Genomic DNA, 18,350 nt, shown 5'->3' with positions numbered 1-18,350 from the left:
CCCAGGTTGAGAACCACTGTTCTAGAAGCATTTTATTTATTTATTTATTTATTTGCTTGTTTATTATTCGAACTTATATGCGGCCACTCCCTTGGGGCTCGGAGCGGCTTACAAGAATGACTAAAATTTAACACAATTTAACAACAATTTAAAACAATTTAAAAACAGTAATATCAAAAAATCAAAGGCCTGTCGATACAGGTATGTCTGACATGCCCTGCGGACAGGGGCTCCTCCATGATGACATGATGGCAACAGTCTTGGACAGCAATGGTTCCCAAAGTGACCCATTTAAGGTGGAATTGGGTGTCAAACAGGAATGATGTGTTATTGCCCCAACCTTCTTTTCCATCTTCATCGCTATGATACTTCATCTTGTTGATGGGAAGCTTCCCACCGGAGTAGAAATCATCTATCGGACAGATGGCAAGCTGTTTAACCTCAGAAGACTGAAAGCCAAAACCAAGGTTACAACAACATCTGTTATAGAACTACAGTATGCTGATGACAATGTCGTCTGTGCGCATTCAGAAGAAGATCTACAAACCACTCTAAACACCTTCGTAGATGCATACGAGAAGCTTGGCCTGTCATTGAACATCAAGAAAACCAAACTGCGGCAAAACCAAGGTTACAACAACATCTGTTATAGAACTCCAGTATGCTGATGACAATGTCGTCTGTGCGCATTCAGAAGAAGATCTACAAGCTACTCTAAACACCTTCGCAGAAGCATACGAGAAGCTCGGCCTGTCACTGAACATTGAGAAAACCAAGGTGCTGTTCCAGCAGTCACCAGCCAATCCCTCTCCAATGCCAGTAATACAGCTTAATGGCGTAACATTAGAAAATGTGGACCATTTCCGCTACCTTGGCAGCCACCTCTCCACCAAAGTCAACATCGACGCCGAAATACAACACCGCCTTAGCTCTGCAAATGCAGCATTTTCCAGAATGAAGCAGAGAGTGTTTGAGGACCGGGACATCCGTAGGGAGACCAAGGGGATTGTCTATAAAGCTATTGTCTTCCCAATCCTGCTCTATGCCTGTGAGACGTGGACTGTCTACAGACGTCACATGCAACTCCTGGAACGATTCCATCAGCGCTGCCTCCGGAAAATCCTGCAAATCTCCTGGGAAGACAAGCGGACAAACGTCAGTGTGCTGGAAGAAGCAAAGCCCACCAGCATTGAAGCGATGGTCCTCTGCCATCAACTCCGCTGGACCGGCCACGTTGTCCGGATGCCTGACCACCGTCTCCCAAAGCAGTTGCTCTACTCCGAACTTAAGAACGGAAAACGGAATGTTGGTGGGCAGGAAAAGAGATTTAAAGATGGGCTCAAAGCCAACCTTAACATCTCTGGCATAGACACTGAGAACTGGGAAGCCCTGGCCCTTGAGCGCTCCAGCTGGAGGTCAGCTGTGACCAGCAGTGCTGCAGAATTTGAGGAGGCACGAGTGGAGGGTGAAAGAGAGAAACGTGCCAGGAGGAAGGCGCGTCAAGCCAACCCCGACCGGGACCGCCTTCCACCTGGAAACCAATGCCCTCACTGCGGAAGAAGATGCAGATCAAGAATAGGGCTCCACAGCCACATACGGACCCACAAGGAAATCCATAATGGAAGACCATCTTACTTGTCCAACGAGGGATCGCCTAAGTAAGTAAGTAAGTAAGTAAGTAGACAGGGGCGGCTCAACCATTACGCAAAGTAAGCATATGCAGTATACTTGACCTTGACATTTGCAAGTTGTAGTTACTGGGATGTATAGTTCACCTAAAATCAAAGAGCATTCTGAACTCCACCAATGATGGAATTGAACCAAATATGGCACACAGAACTTCTATGACGAACAGAAAATATATATGAGTGATTGGTTGGGGGGGGGGGGCAAAATAGTGTTTGCTTACCATTGAAAATTACCTAGGGCTGCCTCTGCCTGCGGAAAGCTGATAAGTCCCGCAAGGCATGGACTTCAAGTGGCAGAGTATTCCAGAGTGATGGTGCCACTGCTGTGAAGGCTCTGTGTCTGGTTGCTGTTAGACGCAAGATTGGGAATTTCCAACAAATCTTGGTCCTCAGAACAGAGGGATCTCTGGGATTGGTAGGGGGTGAGGCGGTCCCTCAGGGACATCGGCCCCAGACCATGCAAGGCCTTCAAGGTGAGTACCATCCCTTTGAAAGTGATCTGGTGCTCAATGGGTAAGATTGGGGTGATGTGGCATCTCATCGGAATTTCCACAAGAAGCTGAGGATCTGCATTTTGTACCAGCTTGAGCTTCCGGATCACCGACAGAGGAAGGCCAATGTAGAGGGCGTTACAGTAGTCCAGTCTTGAGATGACCGTAGCCTGGATCACTGTAGCTAGGTTGTCCCTGGACAGGGAGGGGACCAGCCGTCTAGCCTGCCGCAGGTGAAAGAAAGAAGGCGGTTCTGCTCACGGCGGAGACCTGGGCCTCCATTGTCAGCAGAGGGTCCAAAAGGACTCCCAGACTTTTGACCAATGAGGACTGGCATAGCGCCTCGCCATCCAGGGTAGGCAGCTGGAGCTTCATACGATGTATATTATTTTTATGTATGTGTGTGTGTGCGTGCATATATATATACAGGGTTAGTCAAAATGCATAGGCCAAACATATATACAATTGTATGTATTTTTGGCCTATGCATTTTGACTAACCCTGTATAGAGAGAGAGAGAGAGAGAGAGAGAACATAAAACAAAAAGAAAGTCATCTTCAACCTCTGCAAGATGGAGTGGATGATTAAACCTTGATTAAATGTACACAAGACACAAAAGAGACATGCACAAGAAGTAGAAAAAGGGAGAAATCACTAAAGAAGAATTCAAACAAATAGCCAACACCTGTAGGGAAAAGGTCCGCAAGGCTAAAGCACAAAATGAGCTCAGGCTTGCCAGGGACATTAGAAACAACAAAAAGGGCTCCCAGACTCTTGACCAACGAGGACGGGCGTAGTGCCTCGCCATCCAGGGTAGGCAGCTGGATGTCCCCACTGCCCGGTCGACCCAGCCATGGGATCTCCGTCTTTGCTGGATTCACCCTCAACCTGCTGGCACGCAGCCATCCAGTCATCCTGACACCCCCTCGCAACCCCTCCAGGGGTCCCGACCCCCAGGTTGAGAACCACTGCTCTAGAACATGACCATATAACCCGAAAAAACCTACAACAACCCAATGATTCCAGCCATGAAAGCCTTCGACAACACATCATTGTAAACAATCGCTTATGTCCTTGGATACCATCTGAATCACCGAATCCAGGTTTCCAGACAAAAACATCTGGGAAGTTGTGAAACAGAGATAAGGAGGAAGAAGGAAAAGGAGGAGGAAAACGAGAGAGAGAAACAGGGAGAAAGTGGAGGAGAAAGACAAGAAGGAAGAGGGGAAAGGACTAAGGAGACGAAGAGGAGGGAAAAGAAGAAGAGCAAGAGCAAGACGAGGAAGGAGAAGGAGAGGATGATGCTGGAAATGCAATCCCTATGAAGGTCCCCGAGGTCCAGAGAAGACGGCGTCTCCAAGAGTCGGGAGCCAGGGCTTGTGTAACAGCAACGTCCTGCCGCTTGTTAGAAACGTTTGTCCCCAAACGGGCTCTCTCTCTTTCTCTCGCTCTTTCTCTCTCTCCTCGGACGCATTCTTTCGCCAGTGTTTCTGATTAACGTTGTTACATAACGGGGCTTTTGGCATTCCTTGCCTCGCCTTGCCTTTCCACAGCGCCGGCCACTGGATTCAAGGTCCCTGCTGTTTTGTTCCCTTGCAGAAAGGACAGCGAGGGAGTTTTGTGTCTCCTCCAGCAAGGTCTACCTTTCATCCTCCCTAGCCAACCTTGTTCAGATTTGCCTCTATATCTATCCTGCTGCAGTTTTGGAGAAGGGTGGACCATGGATGATGGAACTTCCAGTACCTTCACTCACATTCTGAGACCTCTGCAAATCTCATCAAATGACGGATCAAGACCAAACTTGCCACATAGACCTCTCATGACCTACATTACGTCCTGGTGTTGTTTGGAAAACTTTGGAGATGGATGATGGGACTTGCAGTACCTTTGCTCACTTCCTGAGACCACTGAGACCCTCGGCAATGACTAATCAAGACTACACTTGGCACATGGAGCTCCAATGACCCACTCTACATCCTGGTGCAGTTTGGAGGAGGACAGACCATGGATGATGGGACTACAAGTACCTCCACTCCCTTCCGAAGATTCCTGCAACCCTCTTCTAAGGACCAATCAAGACCACACTTGGCACACAGAGCCCCCATGATCCACTCTACATCCTGCTGCAGTTTGAAAGGGGATGGACCTTGGATGATGGGACTTGCAGTACCTTCACTCACTTACTGACACCACTGCCACCCTCATCTAATGACTGATAAAGACCAAACTTGGCACACAGAGCCCCCATGACCCACTCTATATCCTGCTGCTGTTTGTAAGAGGATGGGCCATGGATGATGGGACTACAAGTACCTCCACTCCCTTCCGGAGATTCCTGCAACCCTCTTCTAATGACCAATCAAGACCACACTTGGCACACAGAGCCCCCATGATCCACTCTACATCCTGCTGCAGTTTGAAAGGGGATGGACCTTGGATGATGGGACTTGCAGTACCTTCACTCACTTACTGACACCACTACCACTCTCATCCAATGACTGATAAAGACCAAACTTGGCACACAGAGCCCCCATGACCCCCTCTATTTCCTGCTGTTGTTTGGAGGAGGGTGGACCATGGATGGTGGGACTTCAAGTACCTTCACTCACTTCCTGAAAACAATGCAACCGTCATCCAATGACCAATAAAGACCAAACTTGATATACAGAACTGCCATTACCAACTTTCTCTAATAACCTGGGCAGCGCCGGGTCCCCAAGCTAGTATAGAATAAAAGAGAATGTTTGTTTGTTTGTATGTATGTATGTATGTATGTATGCGGAGGGAAGAAGGACGGAAGTGTATGTGGCAGCTTTCTGCTTGGCTGCCACTTTCACAGGCCGCTGTGACCAACACGGGTGACGCGCCTGGACCAAACTTGGCACACATAACCCCCATGACCCCCTTTACGTCCTGATGAGGAATGGGGGAGGTGGGCCACGTATTATGGGATTTGTAGTACTTTCAAACAGTTTGGTTCCCAGGGACCACTGTGGCCCCCAACAAAGACCGATGAAGACCAAACTTGGCACACCTAGCCCCCGTGACTCACTCTACACCCTACTGTGTTTGGAGGAGGGCAGACCATGGATGATGGGACCTGAAGTACCTCCACTCACTTTCTGAGACCACTGTGACCCTCATCCAATGACTGAACAAGACCAAAACTGGCACACATAACCCCCATGACCCCTTTTACATCCTGGTGAGGTTTGGGGGAAGGCGGACAATGGATGATGGGATTTGTAGTACTTTCCAACTCTTCGGTTCCTAGAGACCACTGCGGCCCCCAACAATGACCAATCATTTCCCGAAACCGCTACAACTCTCATCCAATGACTGATCAAGACCAAACTTGGCACACATAGCCCCCATGACCCACTTTAGAACCTGGTGCACATATGTACTTTCCAACTCTTTGGTTCCCAGAGACCACTGCGGCCCCCAACAATGACCAATAATGACCAAACTTGGCACACAAGAGCACCCATTACCTATTCTACATCCTACTGCAGTTTGGAGGAGGATGGACCATGAAAGATGGGACTTGGAGAACCTCTACTCACTTCCTGAAACCACAACGACACTTATCTAAATGCCAATAAAGACCAAACTTGGCACAGAGAGCCCCCATACGTCTTTCTATATAAATAAAAATGTAATGTTTGTTTGTGGGATTAACAGAACTCAAAAACCACTGGACGAATTGACACCAAATTTGGACACAAGACACCTAACAACCCAATGTATGTCCTTCACTCAAAAAAATTGATTTTGGGAGTTATAGTTGCTGGGATTTATAGTTTACATACAATCAAAGAACATTCTGAACTCCACCAATGATGGAATTGGGCCAAACTTAGCACACAGGGCTCCCATGACCAACAGAAAAAACGGGAAAGGTTTGGTGGACATTGACCTTGCGTTTGGGAATTATAGTTCACCCACATCCAGAGAGCACTGTGGACTCAAACAATGATGGATCTGGACCAAATTTGGCACTAATATTCCATATGCCCAAATATGAACACAGATGGAGTTTAAGGGAAATAGATCTTGACATTCAGGAGTTGTAGTTGCTGGGATTTATAGTTCACCTACAATCAAAGAGCGTTCTGAACTCCACCAATGATGGAATTCCACCAAACATGGCATACAGTGGATTATGGGATTTGTAGTACCTTCAATTGGTATGGTTCCCACGGACCACTGTGGCCCCCAACAAAGACCGATAAAGACCAAACTTGGCACACAGAGCCCCCATGACCCACTCTATATCCTGCTGTTGTTTGGAGGAGGGTGGACCATGGATGGTGGGACTTCAAGTACCTTCACTCACTTCCTGAAAACAATGCAACCGTCATCCAATGACCAATAAAGACCAAACTTGGCATACAGAACCGCCATTACCCACTTTCTCTAATAACCCGGGCAGCGCCGGGTCCCCAAGCTAGTATATAATAAAAGTGAATGTTTGTTTGTATGTATGTATGTATGTATGTATGCGGAGGGAGGGAGGACGGAAGTGTATGTGGCAGCTTTCTGCTTGGCTGCCACTTTCACAGGCCGCTGTGACCAACACAGATGACGCACCTGGACCAAACTTGGCACACATAACCCCCATGACCCCCTTTACGTCCTGATGAGGAATGGGGGAGGTGGGCCACATATTATGGTATTTGTAGTACTTTCAAACAGTTTGGTTCCCAGGGACCACTGTGGCCCCCAACAAAGACCGATTAAGACCAAACTTGGCACACCGAGCCCCCGTGACTCACTCTACACCCTACTGTGTTTGGAGGAGGGCAGACCATAGATGATGGGACCTGAAGTACCTCCACTCGCTTTTCAAGACCACTGCGACCCTCATCCAATGATTGAACAAGACCAAAACTGGCACACATAACCCCCATGACCCCTTTTACATCCTGGTGAGGTTTGGGGGAGGGCGGACTATGGATGATGGGATTTGTTGTACTTTCCACTGTGGCCCCCAACAATGACCAATAAAGACCAAACTTGGCACACAAGAGCACCCATTACCCATTCTACATCCTACTGCAGTTTGGAGGAGGATGGACCATGAAAGATGGGACTTGGAGTACCTCCAATCATTTCCCGAAACTGCTACGACTCTCATCCAATGACTGATCAAGACCAAACTTGGCACACATAGCCCCCATAACCAAATTTATAACCTGGTGCACTTTCAATGAGGAGGATGGACCATGAATGATGGGACTTCGAGTACCTCCACTCACTTCCTGAAACCACAACAACACTTATCTAAATACCAATAAAGACCAAACTTGGCACAGAGAGCCCCCATACGTCTTTCTATATAAATAAAAATGTAATGTTTGTTTGTGGGATTAACAGAACTCAAAAACCACTGGACGAATTGACACCAAATTTGGACAGCACACACCTAACAACCCAATATATGTCCTTCACTCAAAAAAATTGATTTTGGGAGTTATAGTTGCTGGGATTTATAGTTTACCTACAATCAAAGAACATTCTGAACTCCGCCAATGATGGAATTGGGCCAAACTTAGCACACAGGGCTCCCATGACCAACAGAAAACCCTGGAAGGGTTTGGTGGGCATTGACCTTGAGTTTGGGAGTTGTAGTTCACCTACATCCAGAGAGCACTGTGGACTCAAACAACGAATGGATCTGGACCAAACTTGACACAAATATTCCATATGCCTAAATATGAACACAGATGGAGTTTGGGAGAAATAGACCTTGACATTTGGGAGTTGTAGTTACTGGGATTTATAGTTCACCTACAATCAAAGAGCATTCTGAACTCCACCAATGATGGAATTGGGCCAAACTTAGCACACAGGGCTCCCATGACTAACAGAAAACCCTGGAAGGGTTTGGTGGGCATTGACCTTGAGTTTGGGAGTTGTAGTTCACCTACATCCAGAGAGCACTGTGGATTCAAACAACGATGGATCTGGACCAAACTTGACACAAATATTCCATATGGCCAAATATGAACACAGATGGAGTTTGGGAGAAATAGACCTTGACATTTGGGAGTTGTAGTTACTGGGATTTATAGTTCACCTACAATCAAAGAGCATTCTGAAACCCACAAACAACAGAAATGGGGCAAACTTCCCACACAGAACCCCCATGACCAACAGAAAATACTTAAGGCCATCCAGTCCAACTCTCTTCACCAGGGCAAGAAAATGTAATCAGAGCCCTCCTGACAGAGAGCCATCCAGCCATAGATATAGATAGATAGACATAATTCTCTCTCACACACAGAGAGATATAGTATCACAGATTTGAAAGAGACCCTTAAAGAAGGACTATGATATGTTGCATGTTCCAGAGTAGGCAAACCAGACACTCCACATCCACACTGACAAAGAAACAACAAGAAATACTGTTTACTCACAAGCAGAAAGGAATTGCATATATTAGAAACCAACACTTTCTCATTACTTTATTTTCCAGATCGCCAGACTGAGCCACAGCAACGCCTGGCAGGGGACAGCTAGTTATATATAAAATCTCAGTTTGCGTATGTTTGTGCTTGCAAAACTCAAAAAGTAGTCGATCGATTGACTTGACATTTTGACACAACCTTGCATTCCAACCCCCCATGAGCCACTTTACATCCAGGTGCAGTTTGGGGGAGGATGGACTACAAATGATGGGATTTGCAGTACCTTCACCTGAATTGCCTCCAGCATTCCACTGTGACCCCCTACGAATGAGGGGCCTGGAACAAATTTGGCACACAGACCCCCCATGACCCACTTTACATCCTGGTGCAGATTGTGGGAGGATGGACCACGGATGATGGGCTTTGCAGTACCTTCACCTGAATTGCCTCCTGCAGATCGCTGCGACCCTAACAAATGAGGGACCTGGATGAAATTTGGCAAACAGACCCCTCTCCCTATGACCCACTTTACAGCCTGATGCAGTTGAGGAGGATGGATCATGAATTATGGGATTTGCAGTACCTTCACCTGAATTGCCCCCTGCAGATCACTGCGACCCTAACAAATGAGAGACCTGGACCAAATTTGGTACACGGACCACCACCCCCCCCCCCCCCCCACATGACACACTTTACATCCTGATGCAGTTTGGGGAGGATGGACCACGAATGATGGGATTTGCAGTACCTTCACCTGAATTGCCTCCTGCAGACCACTGCAACCCCCACGAATGAGGGACCTGGATCAAATTTGGCACACAGACCCCACCCCCCTCATGACCCACTTTACATGCTGGTGCAGGTTGTGGGAGACCCCCCCCCCCCATGACCCACAAAAGACATTTCATATAATGATAATTTTCAACTTTGTTTTTGGTTTTTCTATATATTATAACTGTATTCCCTTTTTAAAATATTTTTTATTATTTTATCAATATCAGCCATCACATCAACACCTTAAATCAAGAAATAGCTTCTTAAGATCGACAGAAATACTCATAGGGAACGCCTCAGCAAGCGAGAGTCCAAAAGTGGCAGGCTAAAACCCAGCACCTCAATCAGTGGCTGAGACTGGATGAGGATACAGAAGAATGGGCAACTTGGAAGGTGCTGAACAGACTGCGGTCTGGCACTACGAGCTGCAGAGCCAACCTTAAGAAATAGGGCTACAAAGTAGACCCCACAACATGAGAGTACAGAGAGAAGAGCAGACCACAGACTACTTATTACAATGCGGTCTGAGCCCTGCCAAATGCCTATCCTCTGTTCAGATACCAGCCAGCACCTCAACACCTTAAATCAAGAAGTAGCTTCTTAAGATCTACAAAAATACCCAGCAAGCGAGAGTCCAAAAGTGGCAGGCTCAAACCCAGCACCTCAATCAGCGGCTGAGACTGGATGAGCATACAGAAGAGTGGGCAACTGGGAAGGTGCTTAATGGACTGCACTCTGGCACCACGAGCTGCAGAGCCAACCTTAAGAAATGGGGCTACAGTATTGCACCACCTGACATCCATCAGAAAGTAGCAGCCAGCAATGAAAGGACCAAGGCATTAATATCTCCGGCCTATCCTCTGTTAGGATACGAGCCAGCACATCAACACCTTAAATCAAGAAATAGCTTCTTAAGATCTACAGAAATACCCAGCAAGCGAGAGTCCAAAAGTGGCAGGCTCAAACCCAGCACCTCAATCAGCGGCTGAGACCAGATGAACATATAACATAATGCCAAAATTTTAAACTTTGTTTGTGGTTTTTCTAAACATTATAACTGTATTCTCTTTTTAAAAAATATTTTTTATTATTTTATCAATACCAGCCAATACCCAGCAAGCGAGAATCCAAAAGTGGAAGGCTAAAACCCAGAAATAGCTTCTTAAGATCTACAGAAATACTCATAGGGAGCACCTCAGCAAGCGAGAGTCCAAAAGTGGCAGGCTAAACCCAGAAATAGCTTCATACGATCTACAGAAATACTCATAGGGAACACTTCAGCAAGCGAGGGTCCAAAAGTGGCAGGCTAAACCCAGAAATAGCTTCATACGATCTACAGAAATACTCATAGGGAACACTTCAGCAAGCGAGAGTCCAAAAGTGGCAGGCTAAAACCAGAAATAGCTTCATACGATCTACAGAAATACTCATAGGGAACACCTCAGCAAGCGAGGGTCCAAAAGTGGCAGGCTAAAACCAGAAATAGCTTCTTAAGATCTATAGAAATATTCATAGGGAACACCTCAGCAAGCGAGAGTCCAAAAGTGGCAGGCTAAACCCAGAAATAGCTTCTTAAGATCTACAGAAATACTCATAGGGAACGCCTCAGCAAGCGAGAATCCAAAAGTGGCAGGTTTTTCTATACATTATAACTGTATTCTCTTTTTTTAATATTTTTTATTATTTTATCAATACCAGCCATCACATCAATACCTTAAATCAAGAAATAGCTTCTTAAGATCTACAGAAATACTTATAGGGAACACCCCAGCAAGCGAGAGTCCAAAAGTGGCAGGCTAAACCCAGAAATAGCTTCTTAAGATCTACAGAAATATTCATAGGGAACACCTCAGCAAGCGAGAGTCCAAAAATGGCAGGCTAAAACATTATAACTGTATTCTCTTTTTAAAATATTTTCATTATTATTTTATCAATACATTTATTACACATTGTTTATTTTGCAGCAGATTCATTCAAAAAATAATAATAACTGTATTCTCAATTCGCTTCCGACACAATAAATAAATAGATCAACCCCAAAGGCCACTGAGTCCAACTATGTACCAGGGTTCATGATGCCCATGACTATGGGATGCCCATGACAGGATTCATGATGCCCAAAAGTTGCAGGCTAAACCCAGAAATAGCTTCTTAAGATCTACAGAAATACCCATAAATACCCCAGCAAGCAAGAGTCCAAAAGTGGCAGGTTTTTCTATACATTATAACTGTATTCTCTTTTTAATTTTTTTTATTATTTTATCAATACCAGCCATCACATCAACACCTTAAATCAAGACATAGCTTCTTAAGCTGTACAGAAATATTCATAGAGAGCACCTCAGCAAGCGAGAGTCCAAAAGTGGCAGGCTAAACCCAGAAATAGCTTCTTAAGATCTACAGAAATACTCATAGAGAGCACCTCAGCAAGTGAGAGTCCAAAGGTGGCAGGCTAAACCCAGAAATAGCTTCCTAAGATCTACAGAAATACTCATAGGGAACACCTCAGCAAGCGAGAGTCCAAAAGTGGCAGGCTAAACCCAGAAATAGCTTCTTAAGATCTACAGAAATACTCATAGGGAGCACCTCAGCAAGCGAGAGTCCAAAAGTGGCAGGCTAAACCCAGAAATAGCTTCTTAAGATGTACAGAAATACTCATAGGGAACACCTCAGCAAGCGAGAGTCCAAAAGTGGCAGGCTAAACCCAGAAATAGCTTCTTAAGATGTACAGAAATACTCATAGGAAACACCTCAGCAAGCGAGAGTCCAAAAGTGGCAGGCTAAACCCAGAAATAGCTTCTTAAGATCTACAGAAATACTCATAGGGAACACCTCAGCAAGCGAGAGTCCAAAAGTGGCAGGCTAAACCCAGAAATAGCTTCTTAAGATGTACAGAAATACTCATAGGGAACACCTCAGCAAGCGAGAGTCCAAAAGTGGCAGGCTAAACCCAGAAATAGCTTCTTAAGATGTACAGAAATACTCATAGGAAACACCTCAGCAAGCGAGAGTCCAAAAGTGGCAGGCTAAACCGAGAAATAGCTTCTTAAGATCTACAGAAATATTCATAGGGAACACCTCAGCAAGCGAGAGTCCAAAAGTGGCAGGTTTTTCTATACATTATAACCTGGAAACCATACAACACTCTGGAAAAGCCCAGACCAAGCAGGACCAGAACCAAATCGAGCAAGTATCAAAGGTCCTGGAAAGACGGAAATCAATCAACAACACAAGCCACAAAGTCCAAGGGAGCCACCACCAACGAGCACCCGCCTTGAAGCACTTTTCAACAGAGCAATAACAACACACATTGAAGAGCAGAAGACTGAAAGGGGAATATATGAAAGAGAGAGAGAGAGGAGGACTGCTTTGGAAAAGTTTCCTTCCCTTCCCTGGAGCTAATTTCGCTCTTGTTTCGACCAGGGACAACCAAGAGGACGCTCACGTTACTTTGGGCTTGCATCCCTCGCGTCTCCCATCACCATCACCATCATCCTTGCAAGAATTGACTCAGAACAATATTTAATAATAATAATAATAATAATAATAATAATAGTAATAATAATAATTGGGTTGTTGTAGGTTTTCTGGGCTATATGGCCATGTTCTAGAGGCATTTTCTCCTGACGTTTCGCCTGCATCTATGGCAAGCATCCTCAGAGGTTGTGAGGTCTGTTGGAAATAGGAAAAAAGGGTGTATAATATATCTGTGGAATGACCAGGGTGGGACAAAGGACTCTTGTCTGCTGGAGCTAGGTGGGAATGTTTCAACTGACCACCTTGATTAGCATTTGATGGCCTCACAGTGCCTGGAGCAAACTTTTGTTGAGAGGTGATTAGATGTCCACAGATATATAAATAATAATAGTAATAATAATAATAATGTATTTTCAAAGGCTTTCATGGCCGGAATCACTGGGTTGTTGTAGGTTTTCCAGGCTATATGGCCATGTTCGAGAGGCATTTTCTCCTGATGTTTCACCTGCATCTATAGCAAGCATCCTCAGAGGTAGTGAGGTCTGTTGGAACTAGGAAAGTGGGTTTATATATCTGTGGAATGACCAGGGTGGGACAAAGGACTTTTGTCTGCTGGAGCTAAGTGTGAATGTTTCAACTGACCACCTTGAAGAAATAATGAAAATGAACAAAATCTGGCTACCAGTATTTAAAAAACTCAAAAATTACAACAGCAAAACAACAGAGAGTAAACAATCAGGCACATCAAATCACCTCTCAAAGATTCCCCGAGGCACTTCCAAGCCATTAAATGCTAATCAAGGTGGTCAGTTGAAACATTCACACCTAGCTCCAGCAGACAAGAGTCCTTTGTTTTCTGCTTCCCTGGAGACTAGGACACAGAACAATGGCTTCAAACTACAAGAAAGGAGATTCCATCTGAACATGAGGAAGAACTTCCTGACTGTGAGAGCCGTTCAGCAGTGGAACTCTCTGCCCCTTGAACTTGGGTTCAAGGAGACTTCTATCATCTAAGAAAGATGACTCCCACCATCCTTGTTAGGAGAAGAATAGAATGATATTGAGCTCGGAAGAATGATGCTTGTGGTTGGGGAACCAAGCCGGGGAGACTCCCATCATCCTTGAGATTGGCCTGTGGGTTTGAGGAGACTCCCATCATCTAACAAGGATGACTCCCACCATCCTGGTTAGGAGAAGAATAGAATAATACTCATCTTAGAAGAATGACGCTGGTGGCTGAACTTGAAGAACTTGGGTTCAAGGAGACTTCTACCACCTAAGAAGGATGACTACCACCATCCTTGTTAGGAGAAGAATACAATAATATTGAGCTCAGAAGAATGATGCTTGTGGTTGAGGAATTCACTGAGCACCACCTTTGAGTTTGGGGAGATTCCCACCATCCTTGTTTGGAGAAGAATAGAATAATGGTAAGCTTGGAGGAATGATGGTGGTGATTGGAGAAGCTGGGGAGACTCCCATCATCCTTCTTAGGAGAAGAATAGAATAATACTGAGCTTGGAAGAATGTTGCTTGTGGTTGGAGAACCAACTGAACATCACCTTTGAGATTGGCCTTTGGGTTTGAGGAGACTCCCATCATCTAACAAGGATGATTCCCACCACCCTTGTTTGGAGAAGAATAGAATAATGGTAAGCTTGGAGAACAAAGCCCAGGAGACACCCATCATCCTTGTTAGGAGAAGAATAGAATAATACTAAGCTTGGAAGAATGACACTGGTGGTTGGGGAATTCACTGAGCACCACCTTTGAGTTTGGGGAAATTCCCACCATCCTTGTTTGGAGAAGAAGAATGGTGAGCTTGGAGGAATTATGCTGGTGGTTGGAGAACCAAGTTGGGGAGACTCCCATCATCCTTGTTAGGAGAAGAATAGAATAATAGTGAGCTTGGAAGAATGATGCTGATGGTTGGAGAACCAACTGAGCATCACATCTGAGATTGGCCTTTGGGTTTGAGGAAACTCCCATCATCTAACAAGGATTACTCCCACCACCCTGGTTAGGAGAAGAATAGAATAATACTGAGCTTGGAAGAATGATGCTGATGGTTGGAGAACCAAGCCGGGGAGACTCCCATCATCCTTGTTAGGAGAAGAATAGAATAATACTGAGCTTGGAAGAATGATGCTTGTGGTTGGAGAACCAACTGAGCATCACCTTTGAGATTGGCCTTTGGGTTTGAGGAGACTCCCATCATCTACCAAGGATGACTCCCACCACCCTTGTTTGGAGAAGAATAGAATTATGGTGAGCTTGGAGAACCAAGCCCAGGAGACACCCATTATCTTTGTTAGAAGAAGAATGGAATAATATTGAGCTCGGAAGAATGATGCTTGTGGTTGAGGAATTCACTGAGCACTACCTTTGAGTCTGAGGAGATCCCCACCATCCTTGTTTGGAGAAGAATAGAACAATGGTGAGCTTGGAGGAATGATGCTGATGGTTGGAGAACCAAGCTGGGGAGACTCCCATCATCCTTGTTAGGAGAAGAATACAATAATACTGAGGTCGGAAGAATGATGCTGGTGGATGGGGAATTCACTGAGCACCAGCTTTGAGTCTGAGGAGATCCCCACCATCCTTGTTTGGAGAAGAATAGAACAATGGTGAGCTTGGAGGAATGATGCTGATGGTTGGAGAACCAAGCTGGGGAGACTCCCATCATCCTTGTTAGGAGAAGAATACAATAATATTGAGCTCGGAAGAATGATGTTTGTGGCTGAGGAATTCACTGAGCACCACCTTTGAGTCTGAGGAGATCCCCACCATCCTTGTTAGGAGAAGAATAAAATCATGGTGAGCTTGGAGGAATGATGCTGATGGTTGGAGAACCAAGCTGGGGAGACCATCCTAGGGCTGTTGTGAGCTGAGGGGACACTCCTCAAGTGGCGGTTGAGGGGCATTTACAGTGGTGGTCGAGGGACATTTATGTGCGCCCCTGGCAAAAAAAAAAAGTGTGCTGCGACCGCTTACTGTGCGTAATGGACAAGCCGCCCCTGCTCTTGAGGCGCTCTTGGGGGAAAATAGACCTTGACATATGCAAGTCGTAGTTACTGGGATGTACTGGGTCTCTTTTCCCCCAAGAGCACCTCAAGAGCAGGGGCGGCTCGTCCATTACGCAGAGTAAGCGGTCGCAGTACACTTTTACAGCATTCTGAACTCCACCAATGATGGAATTGAACCAAATGTGGCACACAGAACTCCCCGGATTACAGAAAATATATATCAGTGATTGGGTTTTTTTGGGGAGGGGGCAAAATACTGTTGAAATAATTTTCAGCAGTATTTTGCCCCCCCCCCCCCAAAAAAAAAACCCAATCACTGATATATATTTTCTGTAATCCGGGGAGTTCTGTGTGCCACATTTGGTTCAATCCTCTGGGAGAGGTAATCCTCTGGGAGATGCCCACCACCCTTGTTAGAAGGAGAAGAACATTGAACTTGGAAGAAGGATGGTGATGGTTGGGGAGTTGGGGGAGCCTTGACCCGGCCTGGACACGTGCGGCAGGTAAACACCTCTCCTTCCTTCCTTCCCCCTCCCTCTTTCCCTCCTCCCTTCCTTCCCCACCGGGGGGAGGGGGGAGTGGGCGGAGCCAGGCGGGGATGGGGGCGGGGCCTACCCCTTCCTCTTCTCTCTCTCTCTCTCTCTCATTCTCCTCCCAGTGTCTCCCATTCAGAGCTGTCCGGGGCGCACGTCCCGGTGGGGGAAAGGGGGTGCGTGGAGTGTCCTACCTGGCCTTTCTCCTCGGGGGGTGCTGCTGCTTCCGTTGGAGGAGGAGGAGGAGGAGGAGGAAGAAGAGGAGGAGGAGGAGGCATAGCTCTGGCGGCGGTTGGCGGGGGGCGGCGGAGGTTGAGGCTGGGGCTGCTGAGGCTGCGGCTCGGAGGGGCTCCCTTCTTCCTCTCCTCCTCCTCGTTCTCCTCCTTCTCCTCGTTCTCCTTCTGTTGTCACGGGCTCCGTGGGGTTCCCCGCCGCCTCCGTGGGGCCCAAAGCGGCTTCGTCGGCTTCGCTTGCCCTCTCGGCGGGGCTCCCCGGCGCCGACTCCATCTTCCTGCCTCTTCTTCCTCCTCCTCCTCCTCCTGCCTTCCTCCTCCTCCTGCCTTGTTGGCCCTGCCTTGGTCCAGGGCGGCAGGAGAGCCCCTTCCTCGCCTCCTTCTCCTCCTTCCTCGCCTCGTTCTCGCCTCTCTTCCTCGGTCTCCGGGTGAGAAGCAGGCAAGGCAAGGCAGGCGAGAGAACGAGAGAGAGATCCGGGCTGTGTGGCCACAAGCAGCGCTAGCGAGAGCTTTGACGCCGCTTCGCTCCTTCTCCATCCCCCCCTTTCGCTCTCTCCTCTCTCTCTCTCGCAGCCCCTCCTCCTCCGCGTGTAGACAGGCACTCAGCATCCAACCCGCATCAGAGGCCCGAGGGAGGCCGTGCGACTTGCAGAGTTGGCTTAGAAGCCTAGACTTGGCCATCCAGCCTCTGTTTCAAAGCCTCCAAAGACCAAACCTCTGAGAAAAGCAGTGAAGGGCCCCTCCCAAGAATGTGGCCTTAGGAATCTTCCTGAGACAGGTCAGGTCATAGAATCCTAGAATCCAAGAGTTGGAAGAGACCTCCTGGGCCAGCCAGTCCAACCCCATTCTGCCAAGAAGCAGGAATATTGCATTCAAAGCACTCCTGACAAATGGCCATCCGGTCTCCGTTTCGAACCCTCCAAAGAACGAGCCTTCACCCCACTCTGGGGCAGAGAGTTCCACTGCTGAACAGCTCTCACAGTCATGGGCCATCCAGTCCAACCCCATTCTGCCAAGAAGCAGGAAGATTGAATTCAAAGCACTCCTGACATATGGCCATCCAGCCTCCAAAGAAGGAGCCTCCACCACACTCTGGGGCAGCGAGTTCCACTGCTGAACGGCTCTCACAGTCAGGAAGTTCTTCCTAATGTTCAGATGACCTCCTGGGCCATCCAGTCCAACCACATTCCGCCAAGAAGCAGGAGAATTGCCTTCAAAGCACTCCTGACAGATAGCCATCCAGCCTCTGTTTCGAAGCCTCCAAAGAAGGAGCCACCACCACACTCTGGGGCAGCGAGTTCCACTGCTGAACGGCTCTCACAGTCAGGAAGTTCTTCCTAATGTTCAGATGACCTCCTGGGCCATCCAGTCCAACCCCATTCTGCCAAGAAGACAGGCACTCAGCATCCAACCTGCATCAGAGGCCGGAGGGAGGCCGTGCGCCTTGCATAGACTTGCTTAGAATCCTAGGCTTGGCCATCCGCCCTCTGTTTCGAAGCCTCCAAAGAACAAACCTCCACCACTCTGTCCTGAGAAAAGCAGAGAAGGGACTCTCCCAAGAATGTGGCCTTGGGAATCTTCCTGACACAGGTCAGGTCATAGAATCATAAGAGACCTCATGGGTCATCCAGTCCAACCCCATTGTGCCAAGAAGCAGGAATATTGCATTCAAAGCACTCCCGACAGATGGCCATCCAGCCTCTGTTTCAAAGCCT

General features: G+C 47.1%; 1 protein-coding gene across 2 annotated transcripts in view; it reads right to left on the bottom strand.

Moving 5' to 3' along the window:
- The window catches only part of RORA (RAR related orphan receptor A), a 667,113-nt gene extending 649,948 nt beyond the window's left edge, over positions 1-17,165 (bottom strand). Inside the window, exon 1 of one of the 2 annotated variants that reach the window (XM_067471240.1) lies at positions 16,597-17,165. In XM_067471240.1, coding sequence (XP_067327341.1) covers positions 16,597-16,909 — 313 coding nt within the window. In that variant the 5' untranslated portion in view covers positions 16,910-17,165. The remainder of the gene's footprint in view (positions 1-16,596) is intronic. The other variant, XM_067471239.1, reaches the window with a different exon arrangement.
- Between the last annotated feature and the right edge of the window lie 1,185 nt (positions 17,166-18,350).

Source organism: Anolis sagrei, chromosome 9 (assembly GCF_037176765.1).
Source record: "Anolis sagrei isolate rAnoSag1 chromosome 9, rAnoSag1.mat, whole genome shotgun sequence".
In the NCBI taxonomy this organism is placed as follows: domain Eukaryota; kingdom Metazoa; phylum Chordata; class Lepidosauria; order Squamata; family Dactyloidae; genus Anolis; species Anolis sagrei.
This window is presented reverse-complemented; position numbering and strand designations above follow the sequence as displayed.